We start from the raw sequence: 21,425 nt of genomic DNA on the forward strand, positions 1-21,425 counted from the left end.
TTCAAGATCCAACAATCTAGGGTATGAGAAATTTTAAGGAGAAAATCTTCATGAACAAAACACTGATATTTAAGAGTTCTGTGTACCTTATTATACAAGATGTCAACATTGCCAAAAATCATCTTCTTAATCAAAGTTATCAATTTTAATTGGTGAAATAGCATCGGCCACTTCACAATGTCCCACCAATCTAGCCAAAAACACCATCTGTTGCTCCAATGTGAACTTGATGTTCTCAGCCTGTGCCAAAAATATTGCATCAGAAGTCCCATACTCAAAATGACAACTCTAGGCTAATTTTAGAGTCAGAAGTACCTTGCGGAATCCATGTTGTTCTCCTTCATATTCGACTAAAGCAACAGGCAGTCCCTTTTCTTTCAAAGCTTTGTATATCTTGCGGGCCTGTTCTGGTGGCACAATCTACATGGCATCAACAAAATCAAAATTGTTAATGGAGAAGGCTAACAGTAGCCCATTTTATTTGTTTTATATATGGAAAGGCCAAAAGACTAGTTGCACTAATTTTTTCACATTTCAGGTCTTGAGATCTTTTGCAAATTAATAGCAACGCATGAATGCGGAGCTTCCAATTCTAAATCAAAATACACAGTGAGAACATATATTTATTATATGTTGATTTACTTGTCTTCCAGTGTATTAATGTCTCATATTTACATCATCGCATGCTCAGAGCACCCTATGTTTTTTAAAATAAAGTCAGCACTCAGCAGGTTATATCTCTTTCCATATGAAGAGATTCTGTGATCAAATGAAAAAAAAAAGTGCCTATGCTTTTTTTTCTGTGCAAACATTGGACTCCGCATAGTCCCTCCTAAAAAGTTTGCAGCAATCAATTGAGTGAAACAGTAATCATCATTTGAATACCATTGCAATAACTCGTAGCGAGCTAATGGTTGAGTAGTTACAGTCACCATATATTATTACAACATATAGGTAGTACAACTTTTTATTATATGTTTATGAAACGATTGCAGTACCCCTCAAAGATAACTATGTGATACATTTTAGTTTTGAAAAAAATATAGAGTGCACATATGCCCAGCCATTTCGTGTTTTACTTTTTTCATTCAACAAGGCATTTCTGGACCTCCACATAGAGACTTGTGATGTACAAATAACACAGTGCCTTGAACCTACATGATTATGCAACTCCAACATCCCACATGAATAAAAAACGAAGAAGATTATCAAGTTGCCATATGATATTAATAGCTAATCATATTGATCTTCTATGTTAAACTAAATATTATTTTGGATAAATTGACTACCAGATAAATGCATGTCAAGTTATTGGAACAAGATTTTAAGTTCAGAGTCATACCTTGTCCTCTAGTCCTTGGAACAAAATCACCGGGCAGGTAAATTTATCAACAAAGTTAATTGGCGCCCTCTCATAATAAGCATTTTCACTCCCTAAAATGAAGACAGTGTCTCAGTAGTTAGTTAAATTAGTATACATTTAGTCATACATCTATAACATTGATCCATTTCACATGTTTTCACTGCTTACCCACAAGATTATCAATATAGTGGGACTCAAATTTGTGAGTCTCTGCTTTCAATGAGGACAAATCAGCTACCTGTTTTTGGGACAATATGGAAATGGCCACAATGTGAGAACACTACACAACTTGAATAAGTCCATGTGCCCCTCTTTTCCCAAACCAAAACATTGTAACAGAGAAAAGGAGGCATTCATTAAGTATTTACACTGCATCTTTTGAAGATGTAAGCTAAAAAGTGAGCTTAGGAGGTATTGTGATTTAATTATGCACATAACTTTCATGAAAAGCAAAAAATAGGGATTCTAACAGTTGTAAACATCAAAAAATTAGTAATATTCTATTAAAAACATGTTCAACTTCATAGTAAATCAATTATTTTGAATGTCAAAAGGAATTGGTTCAACAAGAAATCATTAGTACTTGTATATATATGTTCATTGGCATTGTCACAGAGAAACTGATCAGATATCAGATATAATCATTCTTATAAAGGACTATGTCTGGTGTCACTGCAAGCTTTTTTCACAATGTTACTCACGGAACTTCATTCCATGATGCAACTCTCCTCATTGGAGCTTTCTTACACCATCATCACATACCCATACCATCTCAGTCAATTCACCGTCATCATGTCTTATATATTGATGCAATACTTAGATCTCTAATATACTAGTTCTTCATCTATGTTTTGAGAATTAGCAAGCAACCATGTCAGTTATTATAGGGCACTAAGGGAGTCCACAGAAAGCCCAGCCCTTTATTAAAAATGCTAGTGAAGACTATAGGAATTTCAAACTATCTAGGTTTTACAGGTGGTAGTAGACCTCTAAAAAAGCCTTGAATTCTTTATATGATTGGTAAAAACACTTTGTAAATAGTGTACGTAAAAGCCTGCACAGAATTGTATAAGGAACCCACTAACTAGGCTCAGTTCATCTGGTTGGCATCCCTCTCCACTTGGGAGAGGTTCAGGTTTCAAACCTTGGTGGTGACATCTCCACCATCTCTCTAAAATAAAGAAAAAGACAGATAGATGGATAGAAAGAGAGAGAGAGAGAGAGAGAGAGAGAGAGAGAGAGAGAGAGAGAGAGAGAGAGAGAGGAATTGTGTAAGGAATCCTAGATGGTTCATGGCCATTGGATGACCACCTCTCGGCATAATATAATGACCCAAGTAGAACCATTCTAATAGTCAGAATCCAGGGATTTATGGGTTGAAGGTCAAGGTCTTAAGTAAAAGGACTTTTCCACTTGTGTGCATCCTTTTTCTTTTCTTCTTATGTGTATGGACTCCTTATGCTCTTTCTATCTTATTTGTCTGCATGGGGTATCCAAGTCTTAGGGAACTTGCCTTCGCATCTGGAGCAATGGAGAGTGAAGAGTGTGCTCTAGACTGGCATGCAAGAAGCAGGAAGTCTGAATTGTGCACAAGCAAATTTACAGGACCACACTGGCTTTGTATAAGAGAATCTTAACGCAATAATTGGTATGGAAGCCAGAGTAGCGACCATTAATTATGGGATATAAAGATGCATATCAACAAGGAGGCAAACCATGCTTACATCTGAGATTTTATTGTTGCAGAGCCAAGAAAGACAAGCCTTTGCTGTCTGAAGGGATGCACAACAAGTGGGTTATGCAGGGCCCAGGTGGTCTTGCACTTAGCTTGCTTTTTTAGACACTAGGCTCAAGCACAACCAAGTGTGTGCTTCGTTCAATGTACTTTTCTGAAATCCTGCCCAGTGTGTTACATGTGCGACTCATAACCTTCAAAGCACACACATGCGCATGAATGAACCAAAAACTTGTTGCCCTCATTCATTATACTAGTGTTCCACTCATCATAAATCCGTTGACAACCTTACCATTCCCCCAACATGCATGTTCCCAACTCCCCATTATTTTGTACTTCCCTTCTGGATGATTGTTATTCTCATTGTAGTAGCCCTTGCAGTCGAGTTGTATATTAAACATCTTTTTTAATCTTGAATGGTTTGCAAAACTAACATATTATGCAGATGTTATAGTTTCATCTATGTAATCTTCTGAAGTCAAGTGATCCAACTTTCATGTATTCTTGACATTTTGTTTATTCTCCTGGGTTCCAAGTTGATGTTATATAAACAATCCATGTCAAACTAAGCTACTGTTAAATGCAAGCCATTTTATTAGATGTTATAACCTTGTTTTATAGGGGGCAGAAACGAGCCGAACACGAGGTGAGCTAGACCTAGTTCTAGCTCACCTCGTTTAATAATCGAGCCGAGCTCAAGTTGTTTACAAACAGCTCGTGTGAAAGATATAGCAAGAGTCTAGGAGCGTCCGAGGCTAGCATTTATATAGTTGGGAGAATAATCATGATTATATTTTAATTTTATAGTCAAAATATTAATTTATTCAGAAATAATTCGTTGAGATCGTGCACTTATCCATTCTATTCTACATCATATTTTGTAATAAATAATTATAAAAATAATTATTTGTATAATAATAATAATTAAAATAATATATTATGTCTAAATTATTATAAATTAGTATTTTGAGCTATTTGAGCCAAGCTCGAGAAAGCTAAGCTTGGCTCATTTCTTAACCGTGCAAGCTGTATTCGAGCCCAATTTTGAGGCGAACTCAATCTAACTCACGAACAGCTTGCTCGTTTGCCAACCCTAGTTCTATACTGAAAATCAATATTTAAGTTACTAAGTTCTGAAAGATTGTTAACATAGCAGAATGTATATATCATGCATTCATGCCTTTGTAACTTCGGATGCAGTTAAAAGATGTACAGTCATGTATTAGGAACATATTTAATTGATATAGACTGCATTTAGTACTATGGGACTAAATGTAGTGTCTTTCCAAAAGTTACAACTATATAGGCAAACATATAAACACCATCTCCTTTCAGATATATTAAATACATGAAGTATATTGTTAGCAACTTACACCATACAAAGAAGCACCCGCTTTAAATGTGTCTCTGAATGCAAGACAAGCTAATGTGGTGTATCCACCAGCTGATCTCCCCGTTATACAAAGTCGTTGTGCATCCACCTTTCCACTTTCTGCCTTTAAAACCAAATCAGCCACTTATGTTAATGGTTTGGCTCTAATAACACAGTGTGATCACTGCAAGAAAAGAGAGAGACTGCCAAAAATAGATACCAGAAATTTAGCACTGCTGCAACAATCATTAACGTCAACAATACCCCATTGTCCCAAAAGTCTTTCTCGATATTCTCTCCCATAACCTTCAAAAAGTATATGATCAGGTAATTAACATGCTTCTATTCAGAGTCCACATTCATCATAAAAAGCTTGGCCGATAAAAATAGCCAGCATCAAGGGTCAGCCAACCAATTTAGTCCTAAGGATATACATGAATAGTTTTCTCTGGCAGTTCAGATGATTGATAGGCAATCTTAATTTACCATGAAGTAGCCTGAATTATATTACAAATGAGTGAAGAAAAAAAAGATTAAAGGGCAAACCAGTGCTTCCTCCATAATTAACATCAGCAAAGGCCCAGCCTCGACTAGTCCAATATTGGATATTGAGATCCAGTACTCCACGTGTTTCAGCTGTGGGTCCTCCTGTAGATTTATAAAAGTTCATCGTTACTGCTGCATTAATTGTAATCACCTTAAAACAACACAATTCAGCCATACAGATCATTTAACCTAACACGTTTTTTTCTAAACATTAACAAACACTCAAAACACCTTCAGATGCATAACAAAATCTAGCAGTGCTTTTGCAGATTCATTCATGCGAATGCAACTCTATGTGGGTATGGCCATACACATGGCAACTCAAAATATATAAATCATTTTAGTTTTCTTGCTCCATAATAGGTACATGTCTGAAACCAAATATAGGACAATAAGTGATGTTAACTAGATAGCATGCAGAAAATAATTAAAAAACAAATGGCTGCAATTTTTATTTTCTATGTAAATAAACTACATAGTACATACCATGACTTTTGACCAATAAGGGAGGCTTTTCATCAGGAGGAGGTTGATAAGACTCATTTTTAGGTGGGTAAAAATAAGCGTAGGCATTCTGACCAGGGTTCTCTGTAGGGAATTCAATAATTTCTGGCAAGCTAAAGTATGGTTCGTATTTAGTTATATCTGGAGAAGAAGACCAGATTATTGAGAATTCAATTGCTTTTGAATGGTTTTCATCCAAGATCACCTGCAAACATAGAAAGGAGTGTCAGAAGCATCACAAATTCATAGGAAAGAATCAGTAACTGCAAATATCTTCCATTCCAATAAAAACTGAGATTTCAGACTAAGAAGCTTGCCCAACCTTTGCAACTGACAATGGTTGTCTACCAGATGCACCTTCAACATACAGGCAGCAGGATGCAGAAACCTGCGAGAACCAGGGGGTTATCATCAGCTTAAGTAACTAGGTATATTATAATTGAGATACCCTGCAACAAGGCTTGGAAACTCAAATTCGGTTTTGGTCTTGGTCTGGCCAAATCAGTTCTGGAAGTTTCACGAATTTAGCATTTGTTTCCACAGTTTTGGCTAAAAAACTTTAAAAAATAAAAATAATTAAAATTGGGAATATTAAAAAATAATAAAGAAAAAACTAAATTGAAAAAAGGTTAACATTTTAATGCATACTATACTATATCGTTTAGGACCTTTGGATGTATTATTTTGCTACTTTGTTACAAAGAAATTCGTATAGTCAAAAAATATGTATAAATTTGGGAAAAATCATATTTAGAGTTTAATGCATCATTTACTGATTGGTAGCAATCAAAAATAAGTCAATCTAATTGGCAGTGAGATTTGAGTTTTAAAATAGCTAAACGGCATCAAAAAAGCTTATTTTACCCTAGCTTTGAAATGTAATATTGAAATATTTCTAAATGTTCTCAAAACTTGCAAAATCTAAGTTTAAACAGGAGAGAGGTCTTGCAAGATTGAAAGAACGAAGGATATTAAAAAAGATTGACATAAATAGCTCATATATACAATTAAATTTGACCCCATGATTTAGTTGTGCTCAAAACCCCAAATTTGGCCCTAGTTTCAGATAATTTCTAGCAAAGCTAAATGTTGCAATTTCAATCTCAGAGTCCTGGGACAAAACTTCAAAACCAGGGTTGGAGTACCACCACTGTTCTTTGTAACAGTTGCAAACCAGTGAAATATGGTACCATTATGCACCTTATCACACTGACTCTTGGTACAGTAGTTGGCACCGACACAGTAAAAGTGGCATAAACTACCATATGTTGATACAGTAAAATACTGAGGGGCATAAGAAGCACCAGTCCCCTGCTGCTACGATATGGTTGTCTGGTACAGATTGGTACGCGATGATACCTCAAGTTTCAAAACATACACTGGATAGGTATTTCACATCAAGGAACAGTATCATATGGTTAACTACTTTTCCTAAATAGTGACAGAATGGTGAACTAACAATGTTACTAATATCAGTGAGAGGAATATCAAGTGGTGTAAAGGAACTCTGAACATAGTCCAAAATTCCAAGGTATGATCTTCCATTTTGCCTGCATTTAAAAACCACAAAAGTAAGCAAGATCGATTAAATATATTCACCATAATTTGGTCAGAATTCTTTATAATTATATTTAGAAGTTTCAATAGTGAATAATTTCTTATAGAAACCTGTAGCTGCAAACTATTTTCTGATTTTCCCCATCTTTTCCAACAAAATCATAAGAACTGATGCCAAAAACCCACAGTGGTCTTGTAAATTCAGCATTCAATGAATAAACAGACACCACCTCATTTTTGTGTTCAATCTGTCCACAAAAGAATAAGAGTACATAAAAATTATAAACAAGATGTAGTCGTCGCACCATTCTTTGAAGATAAGTAAAAATTATAGAAAGCTGCTAAAATTAGAAAAATTCCATTTCAGCACCTAGATAAACTTTTAACATGAATTGCTATACAAAATTGAGGATGCAGATAAGCACTTGAACCCAAATAAATATTATTACTATCTAGTCATCATAATTTGATAATTTAAAGTCCACATATTAGGCTTCGATATTATATACATACATACATATATATATATATGATCAGTTTATAACACTTCAAAATGTTTTTATATGCTATCTACATAATCAGAGACTTCAATCAAAACAAGAGATCCACCAAATGACTTATGGACTAGATGAATGTTATATCCATGGTCGGCGGAACCGTTTTGATCCGTACTGGCGGTGGACCGGAACGGTTCCGACAATGAAACTGAGACCCCGTCGCCGGAGGGGGAGAAGGAAAAAAGAGAAAAAAAAGATAGAGCAGAGGAGGGAGAGAGAGGGAGAGGAAGGAGGAGAGAGGCCGGCCAGAGAGCCTCCGCACGGAAGAGGCGGAGGCCAGAGAGCCGCGAAGGCAGGGCTCTGCCTCTGGTCCCCTATTCCATTCGAAATAGGGATGTAGAGGGGGGCCCTTTTATTTTTGAGAATTTTAAGTGACCGCTCGGAGACAAAGCCCTGCCTCCACGGCTCCCCGGCCTTTGCCTCCTCCGCACAGAGGCTCCATGGCCTCCGCCGGCCAACCCCAGCCGGCCTCTCTCCTTCCTCTCCCTCACCCTCTCCCTCCCTCCCCCGCTCTCTCTTTTCCTCTCTTCCGTTCTCCTAGTTCCCCGCCTCTACTATGTCGGTACAAGGTTGGCATGGATCCTAGTACTGGCACAATAGACGTTGGTTATATCAATAGTAGGAAATTACAACTAAATGTTTCTCAGGGTGCTAACTTTAGCTTTCATGTTTTATTTCACTTTAGTTTTGTTTACACACCTTCTATATCCATTTTTCTTTTATCGAAGACAGTCATTCTCAAACCTTTTCTTTCTACTTTAGATAGTCTTTCTTGATCGAATAAAAGAGAAAACTTCTTCCTTCAATCCACTCAACTAGAATCTCTCAAAGATCAAAAGAACAAAGAACAAGAAGAATTTTGTGGATAAAAGATGAAAACAAGTTTTTGCCCACTTCACTTTTATTAAAACCCAACCTACATAACCTAGGTACAAGGCCTTCTTTTATACTAGTGAGGTCCAGCTCTACTAATTTGAGTCTGATTCCTCTTCTAGGTAAAGAGGTCAAATTTTCCCAAAAGACATTAAAACATATAAAATTGCCGAAATTAGCTAGAAAGCCAGAACTCAACTCCATATCAACTTTGTCTTCTTTCATGTTACCAAATTCCTTGCAGATTAGGAGATATGCCTTAGTCAACAGTTACTAAGGAGTAAAGGAGCTTGATCAAGCATCTAAAGGCATTAAACAAACGCAAATTGCATCCAACATGGACCTTGATGGGCCTTATGGCCGATTGCCACACTGCAGTACCTGTCAAGCCACTCGTTTTGACACCTGGAATGCCAAAATAAAGAAAGTCATGGCCTTTTATGTTTAAAGCTGCATGATCACAGCTTGGCTGAGGCAACCAACCTAAGGTAGCCTGGTCCACAATACGTATGGTGAACCTATTGGATCATATCTTGATTTAATGTATGAAAAAGCCTCCTCTTTGCTTCTTGGCGATTCTTTATCTTGCTAGACTCTTGATGTGTTCCATCTTCATATCATTCACTTCAAGTCACCTCTTTGCTTCTTGGTGATTCTTTATCTTGCTAGACTCTTGACGTGTTTCATCTTCATAACATCCACTTCAAGTCATGTTTAGACAGAACTTCATTTTGCATGGCAATACATGGCATATAAAGATATTACCATTTGGTTTGCTCGACCTTTCACACCTTTCATACATTGTTTTACTCTCAAGATCAATGCTCATATATGCTATGTTCTCAAACTCATGACTTTCAATCACTAAAATCTTCCGTGTTTTCTAGCATGGATGTTCGAAGTATCTAATTTCATTGCAGGCATGCATGTTTTTTCTCATGGACCATAAGATAGGAGACAAACTCATTGATACTGACCAATAGCCCAAATCTCCAAGAGATGACAATGGAGGCATTAAACTACATCTCTACCTCATCCATCAATATCAATCAGAGTCAAATTGATCTGTTAATATGCTCCAAGTTTTTCCCCTCTGTGGAGTTTCCTTCAACATCAAATTGCCATTTCTCAAATTCCCAAAGATGAGATATAATTATCACTCTTGCCATTTTCTTAGAAACTTTGAGATTGCTTCACAAGGTGAAATATTGATTCAAGCACTTTACAATCTTAAATCTTAGTATTGGAAAAAATAATGGAGCCTAAGGATGCCGAGGCCTACTAGTGTTAGCATCTGAGGGTAAATCAATAGATTTATCAAAACCTATTATGCCTTCACCCTAGATTTAAGCCACTATTGGCATTTTAACTTCTTTAAGAACCCTTTGCCACATTAAGCTGGACATTGTAAAGGACTACAGTGTTGCAATTCTGCTAGTCATTTTCTTGCTCGGCATCTCCACGTACTAAGACAGGCTACATCTTGTGCAGGGTTAATTTTATTATTCAACCTTAGTTCAGATTTATTATATGTGTATCGTTTAATATCAGTCCGTACCTAGTTATATCCCTTGATACTATTCCCCCAACATCCCTTTACTATTTGGTCCATACATGACGTTGTACCTGCAACATCTCATTCCTCCATCCATCAGTTAAAAGCTTCCTTCTCTTGTTTTATATTCTAGGCAATTTTCTGTTGCTAAAATTTACTTCTATTGGCTTAAATAGCAATATTTCCACTACTCCTATGTCTATTCCGAGAGAGACTTTTAAATTTAAGATCTTTAAAAAAGAGATGCTTCCAAGTTTCCAATCCAAGAAAATGTAAGAGAGCTTATTTAGATCAACTCATGAAGCTCCATAGAAGGTGGTTGCATGTTCATAGATTCACTCAAGAATGTGGAATTAACCAGGACGAGACCACCATTCTATGGCTAAGATGCATCTAGTTTAAATAATCATGGCAGTAAGTTGTGACTGATCATATATATTAGACCTGTCCAAATGTTGATCCTCAGACTAAGTTCGCTGACTGAAGAGGTTTGAACATAGTTCAAGCAAAGATTACAAGCAATAAGAAACATACATAGTAAATGATATACAATGCTAAAAACATATGAACAAGCACATAAACATAACAAAAATTTAATGGCTAAGATATGTATTTAGGTTATATAGAAAGCTTTGGACATAGAATAAGCATTTACCCATTTATAAATATTCCAAAACCCGCTCTTTCTATCAGTGATGAAGAACAATTCCCCTAAAAAATCACAGAAAAAAAGAATTTAGTATCAATAAGCAACACTTAACAGCTAGGTTTGCCGTATTAGTCGGTACCGTACCATACCGGTATGCAGTCTCCTATCGTACCGACACTTGGTACACCACATCATCTTGTACCGTACCGCATACTGATACTATAATAGGATGATACAGATATGGGGTCTAGTACCGAGACGGCAAACCTTGCTTAACAGCTTAATCCATAACTATCATTATAATTGAATCAAAAAATAAAGATGAGAGAAATCAAGGCTTATAAATTCAGAAAGTCATCTATTATGTGATGTATTTATAAAAGAAAAAAGCATCACGGTTTTGTCACCAGAAGTGAGGGTGATCATTTGTTTACATTTGTAGAACTATAATAGTGCAGCAGGTCAACTTTTGCAAGACGAATTTGACAGGATGCTTGAATGCTTAAACAAGTAAAGTTAAGATTTTTCCCATTTTTGCTCCTTTCTGTTTGTTACTTTTGCAAGATGAACTTGACAGGATGCTTGAATGCTTAAACAAGTGAACTTAAGATTTTTCCCATTTTTGTTCCTTTCTGCTTGTTACTTTTGCAAGATGAACTTGACAGGATGCTTGAATGCTTAAACAAGTGAACTTAAGATTTTTCCCATTTTTGTTCCTTTCTGCTTGTTACTTTCCTACTAAAGGATCATCAACTAGAAGAAGTACAAGCTGGAAGATCAAGGTGAAAAGGAAAAGCCCTGGTGAGAGTATGATTTCTGCAGAAACCCATAAGAAAAAGTTAGTTATTTATCTAAATTATGTACCTTAGTTGTTGCTTTGGATAAGGCTTGTTATTTATGGCTAAGTTCCAAGTATCCCAACCCATGCCACTGGATAAACTCTACCTACTCTCTAAACCAATTGTTCAACCAGCCAAATAGTGACAGAAATATATAAAGGGGATTTTGCAGAAAAGACTGATTTATTTTCATATTTGGAAAAACAGGCTATATTTCTTTAAGAAATAGTCCTCTTTAAACTTATCGAACTATTATGCCCCTGTCGTCAGATGAATGCACACATTTATCTAAGTCAGTACACACAAAATGGTAATTGATGCACATAATCAGGTTGAAGCACACTGTTCTTAGAAGAAGTCGCCAAGGCAAGGTGTAATGGTCCACTAGAATACCCAATGGATAATTTTTTGCAGAAGAAAAATAAATGTCACAGTTCTCCACAAATTTTATAACTAAGTGACACTTTTTTGCCAAATCAGCAAATTGGAAAAATTGAAAGGATTTCATGATATACAAACTTTCTGCCATATGAAGGTTGATTCACTCCAACATCTGCTCCTCAAGTTTCATGGTACTCAACAGTTTAAACAAATAACCATGGAAGTTCCAACCATCATGAAGTTGATCCAACTTTTGGTCAGATCACTGTAATGCCAAGTGTTATCGTATTCCAACAGCAACACCAACTAGAGTCTCCAGAATCAAACAACTTGGCCATTTTCCATTGCTAGAAAGGTCATTAGACTGGCGATATCATTGGTTTTATGGATATTTCTTTGAGTGGGTTTGCAAGTCACTTAATCGTTCTTAGTGCATCAGAGTTAGCAGTTTTAAAAGAGTCTCACCTAGATGAATTCTACAGATTGGTTTTTCTTTATATTTTTCACTTCCTAACTGTTTGGGGGACAGGGGACAAGGGTTCCAATATTATAACCATTCTTACCAAGGTTTGCAGAACTAGGCCATACCGCCCGGTTCAGGCAGAACCGAACCGACCAGGTGCCAAACCGGGTCAGTTCGCTATATAAAAATGGTTCCCGCCCCCTAGAAAGACTTTGTAGCCTTATTTCAAACACAAATACCCAAGCCATGTGGCATAGGTCCCCTGTTAATTAAGTTAGACATATTTCGGACTACCATGACTGAGAGCTTAAACTTTGCAAAATGGACAGTAATTGAAAACTGGCAAAATTGCTGCGGGCCGAATTCAATTCACGATGAACCTAGGAGCACAAATTTGTATCGGTTGAAATATGCAACAAATGGATACTAACAGAGGTTAACATTTACTACAAGTTCCATTACCCTATAAAAACCCATCCATACTCAACAAAAAGAAAATAAACTTGGCTGTGAATTTTGTTCAGACTATGCACAAAGGATCTTTAATGGATAGGGCTATAGTCCTGCTGCATTCAAAGAGGAAAAATGTTCATGTTTCGATCATTCCTGAGCGACATTTAAAACCATATGACAAAATAAGTAATAATTATGCAACATACATTCTTTTTTTGGAGAGGAATGAAATATACATTCTATTAATTGAAATACTTTTAAAAATAGTATAACAAAATGAGAATGCAATAAAAAAAGTACAAACATACCGTTGGAAGACCATTTGGGTTCAGTTGGAGATTCTACTAACATAGGATCGCCACCAGCAACACGAACCCGCTTGCACAAGTCTCTGTAAAGAAGCATGAAGTCTTCTTTACTAAAGAAACACAATAGTGGAAGCAGCAGCAAGCACATGTAAAAAAGCATAAAGTAGACTATAATGTCTTGAAAACATAATGGAATGACAACCTTTGACTAGTGATGCATGGGCCCAATTCACTTGTGACCAAAAAAGATCATTAGAAAGATAGTTGAGCTTTGCTCACAAGACCTAGGCAAAAAATGGAACAGGCCAAGGTCAAGCAGCTATTATGACCAATGTCTACGGCCAACATGCTAGACCCAAGCCTAACCTAGCCCAGCCTTGGACCTAGACTTTCCAGATCAAGCTAGGGCCAGATAGAAAATTCCAAGCATGAGATCAGCCAAACTCAAGCATACCTAGGGGACAAATCATAACCTTTTTTGCAATCATAACAAAGGCGACGGAGAGAAATGGAAGGAGGGAAGGAGGGAAGGAGGGAGGGGGGAGAGAGAGAGGAGTCAGAGGGTGATGACTAGAATGACTAGAGCATGTGGCAACAAAGGTGATGATGACATTAATGGGCCTTATAGGCCATAACGAGGGGAAAGAGGGGAGGAGAGAGAGGTGGAGGAAGAGGAGGGAGATGGGGCTACCTGATCGAGGGTTGTCCTCCATAAGACCTGGGGATATGAGAGATAGGAAAGGTGAAGGTGGGAAAAAGGGAGAGAAGGTAAGAGATGTTAGGAAATGAGAACGAAGATGAGGCAGTACAGGATTAGACAGAGCAGGGTTATTGGGGATAGGCAGCCAGGGTTATTATATTAAAGTTACTAAAAGGCTTTAGGATTAAAAGTTTAGTTTGATATTCATTGTTGATACATTATAATATTCTATAACAGCCTAAGCTTTTAGGATCAAGTGGTTAGTTAACATAGCATCAAAGCCTGGATTGTTGGTTGTGGGTTGAAACATAATTGAAGTCAATTGTTTATTTAATTAACCAGGTTCTCATCTTGACTTGTCCCGTGTCTCAATAATGCTTATTCCTCCAAATGCATGGTCAATGCCACACATAAGGAGCTGTCAAACTTGATATACACTATTGAGTGTTGACCACTCATTTCCTAGCAGCTTAAGCTTCGGAGTCAAATGGTTTGTTAACATTAGAAATATATATGTTAGTATGAGAAATGTAGTATTAGAATAGCATAATATTTAGTATATGACAGGCCAAGCCTATTCAATTAGATAGGGCCTGGCTGGAATTTCTACTAGCTAAAGTTCCTAACATGCCCAATTTAAGGGTCTAGGAACCCTTTCCTAGGCCCACCAAATGTGAGCCAAGCAAGCCAGGCCAAAAAATGCAGCTCACTCAAAAAAAAAAAAAAAAAAACTCTCCACAAAGTTGTCAAAAAAAGGGCTAAAAGTTGAAAAAAATAACTAAAAATAATGAAAACAAATGCAAAAACTAACATGTTGTGTTAAGAAGGCTCTTGACCCTATGATGTTGACTTAAACAAACTGAGGTCTGAGTTGACTCTTAGTTGCTTTGGTTTCAAAAATTCAGCCAGTGCAATTTCAAACTACAAGCTAAAAAAACATGAATCAATTTCAATCCAGAAACACATGAATAGCACCACGCATTTGCAGATAATACAGGTTGCATAATAAGTACAAGAGAAGATATTCGCACCAGCAAAATACAAGTATGGAGGCAATATTATGAACATATTCATCTTTGTATGTTTAAAGGTACTCATTACTAAGAGCAGCATAATTTTGTTTTTGTTTTCTTTTCCTCGGCTGATAGCATGGATGTAACACTTTCATCTTAACAAGATCAGCACTTACCCATTTTCAGAAAAATACCCAACCCAGAGTTCTGCTTTGTCCCAATGCATATTAGGGTGGCTCCATTCAACCCATGCCATTCTCTTTTCTTTTGGATCAACTCGTGGAAAGGCGTAGAAATCATTGCCGCTAACAAGTTCCTTTGGTTCTTCACGCCAGAAGATTCAAAAGGGAAAAGGAAAAAGAAAAAAAAAATACAAAAAAAGATATTGTGATGCTTGAAAATAAATTACAAAGTCAAAACAAATCAATAGCCTAGGAAGACTTTGTAAACTATAGAGATGTATAAAACATGATAAGCAAAATACAAATTGCTTAAAAATATATTACCTTGAATATTTCCATCATTCAAGTTTATAGAAACAATTGATGTGATCGGATTTAGGCAGCTTTTGCGCTGATCTGACAAAAAAGGAAAAGAAATGAAGAAAATTATAAGGGTTCTAGTTTCTTGGTGGCATCGAGTATCAAATTTTAGTGTAACATCAAAAATAATTCACCACTAACCTTCCATTATAGTTAGATAACGATTGAAATGAGGATCAAAGACACCATCAGCATAACGTACTAGAGGTTCACTATAATCTGGAGAGAGAGGTACTGGCGATTGACCTGTTAACAAACAAGAGAGTTTCACAAGGTTACCAAAAGTATTGAAAACTGCAGTATCTCAAACGTAATGTACTAGTTTTTGGGAAATGTCCAATGCAGGATGTGTTTTTACACCTATCTGGAAGATAAAGAAAACAAATCTGATAATAAATAAGATAGTTTAGGAACTCTGACTAGGGTTAAAGTATAGCTATTTATCAGAGTCAAAAACACAAATATAATATGAATAATAAATAAATAGATGAAGTTGTAAAGACAGCAGAAGTCGGAGAAAAGAATCTGTATCATTTGCCAGTGATGGATGACCCAATACATGTACAGCAATAATAATGAAGCAGCTCTTTTCTTTAGTTACCTAAACCAGAATTTCATACACAGTCAGCTAAGTAGCTAAGAAAAGAAAATTTGAGGAAAAGAGAGAAAGCGAGCTGCAAAATCAACAATCAAGTTTCAGAAAAGCAATCTGTATCATATTAGAAATTTTACTAGGTTCATATACCAAATATGAGTTACATTTTAAAGGGAAATCAGTATATTAGATCAGATGGTAATCATGATTGGATAGGTTGGACTCTTGGAAATGAAGCAATTTCACTCATAAAAACTTTTGAGAAGAGAAAAAATGAAGTAATAGAACAATGTAATCATATGCAACCATAAACAAGGCAGAAAAGAAGGTATTATACCACTATCCAATCATTTCATAGAGGCAATATCACAAGAAGAAGAAGAAGAAGAAGAAGAAACCTCAGCAGTCACTAAATAGTAGTTCAGTTCTTGTATCCAGTTTTATACTGTTTATGCGGGATCAGAACAAGCGGACCTTAGTGTCTTGCCATTCTCATAGAATTTGAGGCCTTAATGCTTGTTTTGTAACTTAGTGAGAATGCCATTCACTCTATTTACTCAAATTCCACGATATTAAGTCTAACAAAAAACAACTTAGGAACTCGATGAAAATTTAGTGACCTACAACTTGAAATTGACTCATCGAATTGCTCTATGATCCTCTATCTGCCTAGATCCTTGCCCAACCAAGTCTTTTAAGCACCACTGAATTTAAAAGATATGCCCTTAATTGGCTACTTCAAGAAAATGGTAATACTGATGAATCTTAACAGGTTTCACTCAACATCCTGAGAAGTTGTCCAAAAAGTAATTTACTAAGAGCATTTGATCTCTTGCTACAACATGACTTGGGGAAGACTTATAGTTTGTTGGAACCTACATTTTTTAATTCAATGTGGTCTACCAAGCTACTCATAATAAGGAAAAGCATAACTAATAACACCAACCAACCTCTCTCTAATTGAATCAATTTACTGTATTATTTTGGCTTTAAGCATTAATTTACTACAAAAGAATAAGATTGATGAGCAGTTTTTAATCTTCATCTCACTTTCTAATTTTTTTTTTGACCAAATAGTTAGAAAAATGCTGAATGAGTATTGTCATATTTTTCCAAATTTTGACTTTATATTACTGAAAGGAAAGTAGCTATTTTAGACAACAATTTGATAACTTCCAGCCATGGCTCCCTTCCAAGCTCTATCAAATCTTAATTCAACTCCTCAAGATATTCTAAAAGATGGAATCTTCTTACACCTAATCAACTTCAAAATTGACCCTATTCACCATCCATTTTACTCATCCTTGGTTTACCACTTGCTTGGTGCACTGCTTTTTACGGATTTCCATTTCTTTCTGATCCAAAGGGTTCTCCTTGGAATCTACTAGGCTAATATGTTGGATGCCCTTTAACACCTACAACATATTAGTTTCCTATTCACTAATTTACTCCCTTCTGTTATTTTCCTAGACTAGTGAAACCTATAACCCTCAGATCTCCACAATTATATCTGTCAATGGTTTTTATCCATTTACTCTCTGAAGCCACATGTCCTTTGGCTATATTAGGTATGCACTCTATTTTTTAATCTGCTTCATTTTAACACATTACCTTTCTAGCATTGTTCATGTTGTTTTCCATCTCAATATCATTTTGCACACCTATTGCTTATTGAGGGCACCTCTTTAAGTATCATTTTGTACTTTAAGAGAGTATGGTGAGGTCCTCCTACTTTTGCATTGTGTATATAAAGGTACCAACTCACTTGTTTATCCTAATAAAATTCGTCGAAGCAAAGCAGCTACCAATTGCTGAGATGTAGATTTGGTAAACATTTCATCTTTGCAGAAAGACAAGGAGTTGAGCAGACACATAATTAGTTGTTTGAAAATTGAGATAATGAACATTCTTCCATAACTGGTTTCATAGAAATGAAACAGATTTGGAAATATGCTTTGTCCTAGAGTGGATTACTTGTTTATATGAAACTGCCATGATATTTTACAAGTCATAGAATTATTGGAATTTTCTATTCATATTCATATATATGTATAGATTTTGTAAATGTTTCATCATTGCTGAAAGACAAGAAGCTGAGCAGACACATAATTTAGTTGTTTGAAAATTGAGATAATGAACATTCTTCCATAACTGGTTTCATAGAAAAGAAAACAGACTGTGAAATCTACTCTGTCCCAGAGTGGATCACTTGTTTTTATAAAATTACCATGACATTTTACAAGTCAAAGAATTGTTTGTGTGTGTGTGTGTATGGGTACACTTTTGTGTGGTTTTATACAACACAACTTTATAATGTGTTGCTATTGCAGAATGATCAAGTGAAAGATTTCGATCAGAAATTACAACTTGTCAAAACACAAAACCAAGAAGATGGATTGCATGCCTAAAAATTACAACTTGAAGAAAGAAACAATATCAACATGATGGTAAAGGGTGAAAGAGGAATCAGCAAGGAGAACTAGACCTCCAATGATTTGCTTGTATAACCGTTGGTCTTTATAGTTCGAAAATATAATCATATTCTCCAAAACAGCAAATGCACCACCTCCATACTCCTGCGCCAAAGTCCTTGCTGCAAACTCTGCAGGTATGATGTCCAGAGGTTTGTCTTCCACTTTTACTGGTTCCATCACAAGAACTGCACGTCTGAAGAATTCTTTATTGAGTTAAATGTGGCACATTATCAAGTTCAGGATTTTAACAAGCAAATAGGAAAAGATTGTGAGATAGTCACACAGAAAAATGATAGATATACTTTACATGACAAAAAGTATTTGCACAAAAAAACTGGATTTGCAAAGCAGTTAGAGGCACACAACTAGACCCTTTCTGAATTAAAAAAATAATGGAGAGATTATGAGAATTTAGTGACATCAGCAAAGTAAGAACCATCTGGTTCATTCAAATCAGAGACAATTTGGACGAATCACTGGTTAAACTGGCAGTTCAGACAATTTTGACTAAAAAATCCCTTTTTTCACTTGAAGCAGTTTAAAGGGTCAACCCAGACCAGAAATCTAATCCATGGACAGCTGAACCAGTTCAACTGGCCGATCTGATCCATTCTTTTAAAACCATCACTACTAGAAGAGGTGCTGCTGCTGGTTCCTCTGGAGCAGGACCAACATGCACCTATATCCGCTCCCACATCCACTCGTAATGTTGGTAACTAAGATCTAGAACTATAAAACTATGACTGGACCCCATCCAAATATAGACCAGCAAGGAATGCCAAATCTCACTTTTGGCCTGTAAAAGTGTACCAACATAGACATAATCCGACCTAATAATAAAATATTTTATGATATGGCATTGATTGTAATGAAACTGGCCCGACCAAAAACTAAACTTATCTAGATGTGAGAATTTACCCATCATGTAATGGATAATTTAACTTCTGATGTCACTGGTAAATGGTTTAGAGTGCACCAAGAGAATTTAGCTTACCAAATAATGTACCCCAGCTAGGAGCTGGATCTAGACTTAATCATAGACAAGATGAAACCCGACAAACATTAAGGAATAGGCCTTAACATACCTGGACTTGACCTATAAACTCAATTGATCTTACAGGCTGTCTGCCTGTCTCATACCGAGACCTAGAAGTTTAGAACCAACCCATTTCTTGGATGGGCAGGATTTGAGTCAAAACTTAGACCCAAACCAACTTCTTCCCACAAGAATCCAAGTCAAGAATTACTCAGATCTGACCTGAATAGATACCACCCCTACATCTAGCTCACCAAGTTCATTACTTAAGATCATAGCCACCTATAGAATATATAGATATATGTACAACATTATCCACATAAATAAAAGAAAGAGTAGCAAATCACATGATCATAATCGACCACTTACTGAACACTCTATAATGTAGCTATCCATAAATCAGTTTCAAGCATTGCACATGACAAAATGAATTGATAATATTATTTTGATTTAAATATTTGGTCCATTTAGCCGAGGGAGTTCCCATTCAATTCGATCGGCGTATGCATGTAAGAACTCAAACTGTCCACCTCTCGAAACTAGAAGAAGAAAGACTGATGGGATGCGGAACAGACTTTCTCGAAATGTTTCGCATGGAAAAGCCGATCCGACGATAGGACGGGTCGACGGGATTCCAAAAGCGAGCTGTGGGGTTTCATGCGCTTCAGGGTTTTGGGAACGTACCCTCCTTCGCTGGGGCGGGTCTCGACCCAGACGAGGCGGCCGTCTCCGGCGACGGCGATCCCACCGAGCCGCTTCTCCGCGCTGGAGACGACGTCGGCGGTGATCGGGGACTTCCAGGAGCCATACGGCGCCGTGATTTTCTCCGGCCCGCGGGCGTCCGACGATACTGGCGAAGACGACGCCATGGTCCGGCCGGCCTTTGAGATGAACTGCTGCCGTGCGATCGAGATCGTGAGGTGGCGTAGGGCGGAGGGGGAGGCGGAGAGTAGAGTGGCCCTCAGAGCCGTTAGGGCCAGGTTCATCTGCAAAGGGGATTAAATTATGGACGGGGTGGGAGACTGGGGGAAAGTCCAGCCTTGGTTTGTAAAGTAACCCGAGCGACTCGGATCGCACGCCGATCGTTGGATGGATGGATATCGCCAATCAGAAACGTCAAATAAGGGAGTTAAAAAAGAATGGGCGGATGGGATCGGTGGTCGGCTGTTTGTTTGGCTGCAAGTTGACAGAGCGCAGTATAAATATTATAATTTAATTGAAGATATTTAGAATAGCTGTTTGGATATCTATAATTATAATAGTATATTATATTTGTACTGCAATGATTCAAAGTACTTAATGTAAAAGTAGTGCAATTCTAATTACAAGATTTGTTGCAATCGGAAGCTGCTCTTTCCTCACTACACTCAGATCATTGACATTTGATATGATATAATTTTTATATATTAATTATTTTAATAAGTAAACTATAATTATAAAATTATTATTATTATTATTATTATTATTATTATATCAAATACACTTTATAATATATTACTATAATAATTGTTATAATGTGATAATATAACTATTATCGTTATGATCATTAGTATACTTATTTCATCATTATTACTGTATCATAATGATTCTTATTATAATCTATATAATGATCATCATCATTTTATGGTAATATTATTATAATAATGATAATTATTATTTAATAACTTTAATACATAGTAATCACTAATTATTATTGTTGGGGGAAAACCCAAGTCATACCAGCAGAGAGGCGCTCGACCAAGGAGCGCCGACCAGGAAGGTGCTCGACCAAGGAGCGCCGACCAGAGAGGCTCCCAATCGAGGAGCGCCGACCAGAAAAGCGTCCGACCTCACCACAAGACACTCCGCTAAGCAACCGGCTCGGCTCGGCACCCGTGCCAAGCCCGTGCCTTAGCCAAATATCCAACCTC

The 21,425-nt window shown here is 36.7% G+C and overlaps 1 protein-coding gene across 1 annotated transcript; it reads right to left on the reverse strand.

Annotated features, from left to right (window-relative positions):
• Window positions 1-31: 31 nt before the first annotated feature.
• LOC103712518 lies at window positions 32-20,544 on the reverse strand. The gene is made up of 18 exons (XM_008799061.4): window positions 20,200-20,544; window positions 18,491-18,672; window positions 15,552-15,656; window positions 15,375-15,446; window positions 15,045-15,192; window positions 13,156-13,238; window positions 10,718-10,773; window positions 7,189-7,325; window positions 6,980-7,070; window positions 5,843-5,908; window positions 5,503-5,725; window positions 5,017-5,118; window positions 4,691-4,776; window positions 4,472-4,594; window positions 1,532-1,601; window positions 1,343-1,434; window positions 316-420; window positions 32-240 (listed from the first exon to the last, which is right to left on the reverse strand). The coding sequence occupies exons 1-18, from the start codon at window positions 20,499-20,501 to the stop codon at window positions 127-129; spliced, it is 2,157 nt and encodes a 718-aa protein (XP_008797283.2). The 5' UTR covers window positions 20,502-20,544; the 3' UTR covers window positions 32-126.
• Window positions 20,545-21,425: the final 881 nt, after the last annotated feature.

Source organism: Phoenix dactylifera, chromosome 15 (assembly GCF_009389715.1).
Source record: "Phoenix dactylifera cultivar Barhee BC4 chromosome 15, palm_55x_up_171113_PBpolish2nd_filt_p, whole genome shotgun sequence".
Taxonomy (NCBI): Eukaryota; Viridiplantae; Streptophyta; class Magnoliopsida; order Arecales; family Arecaceae; genus Phoenix; species Phoenix dactylifera.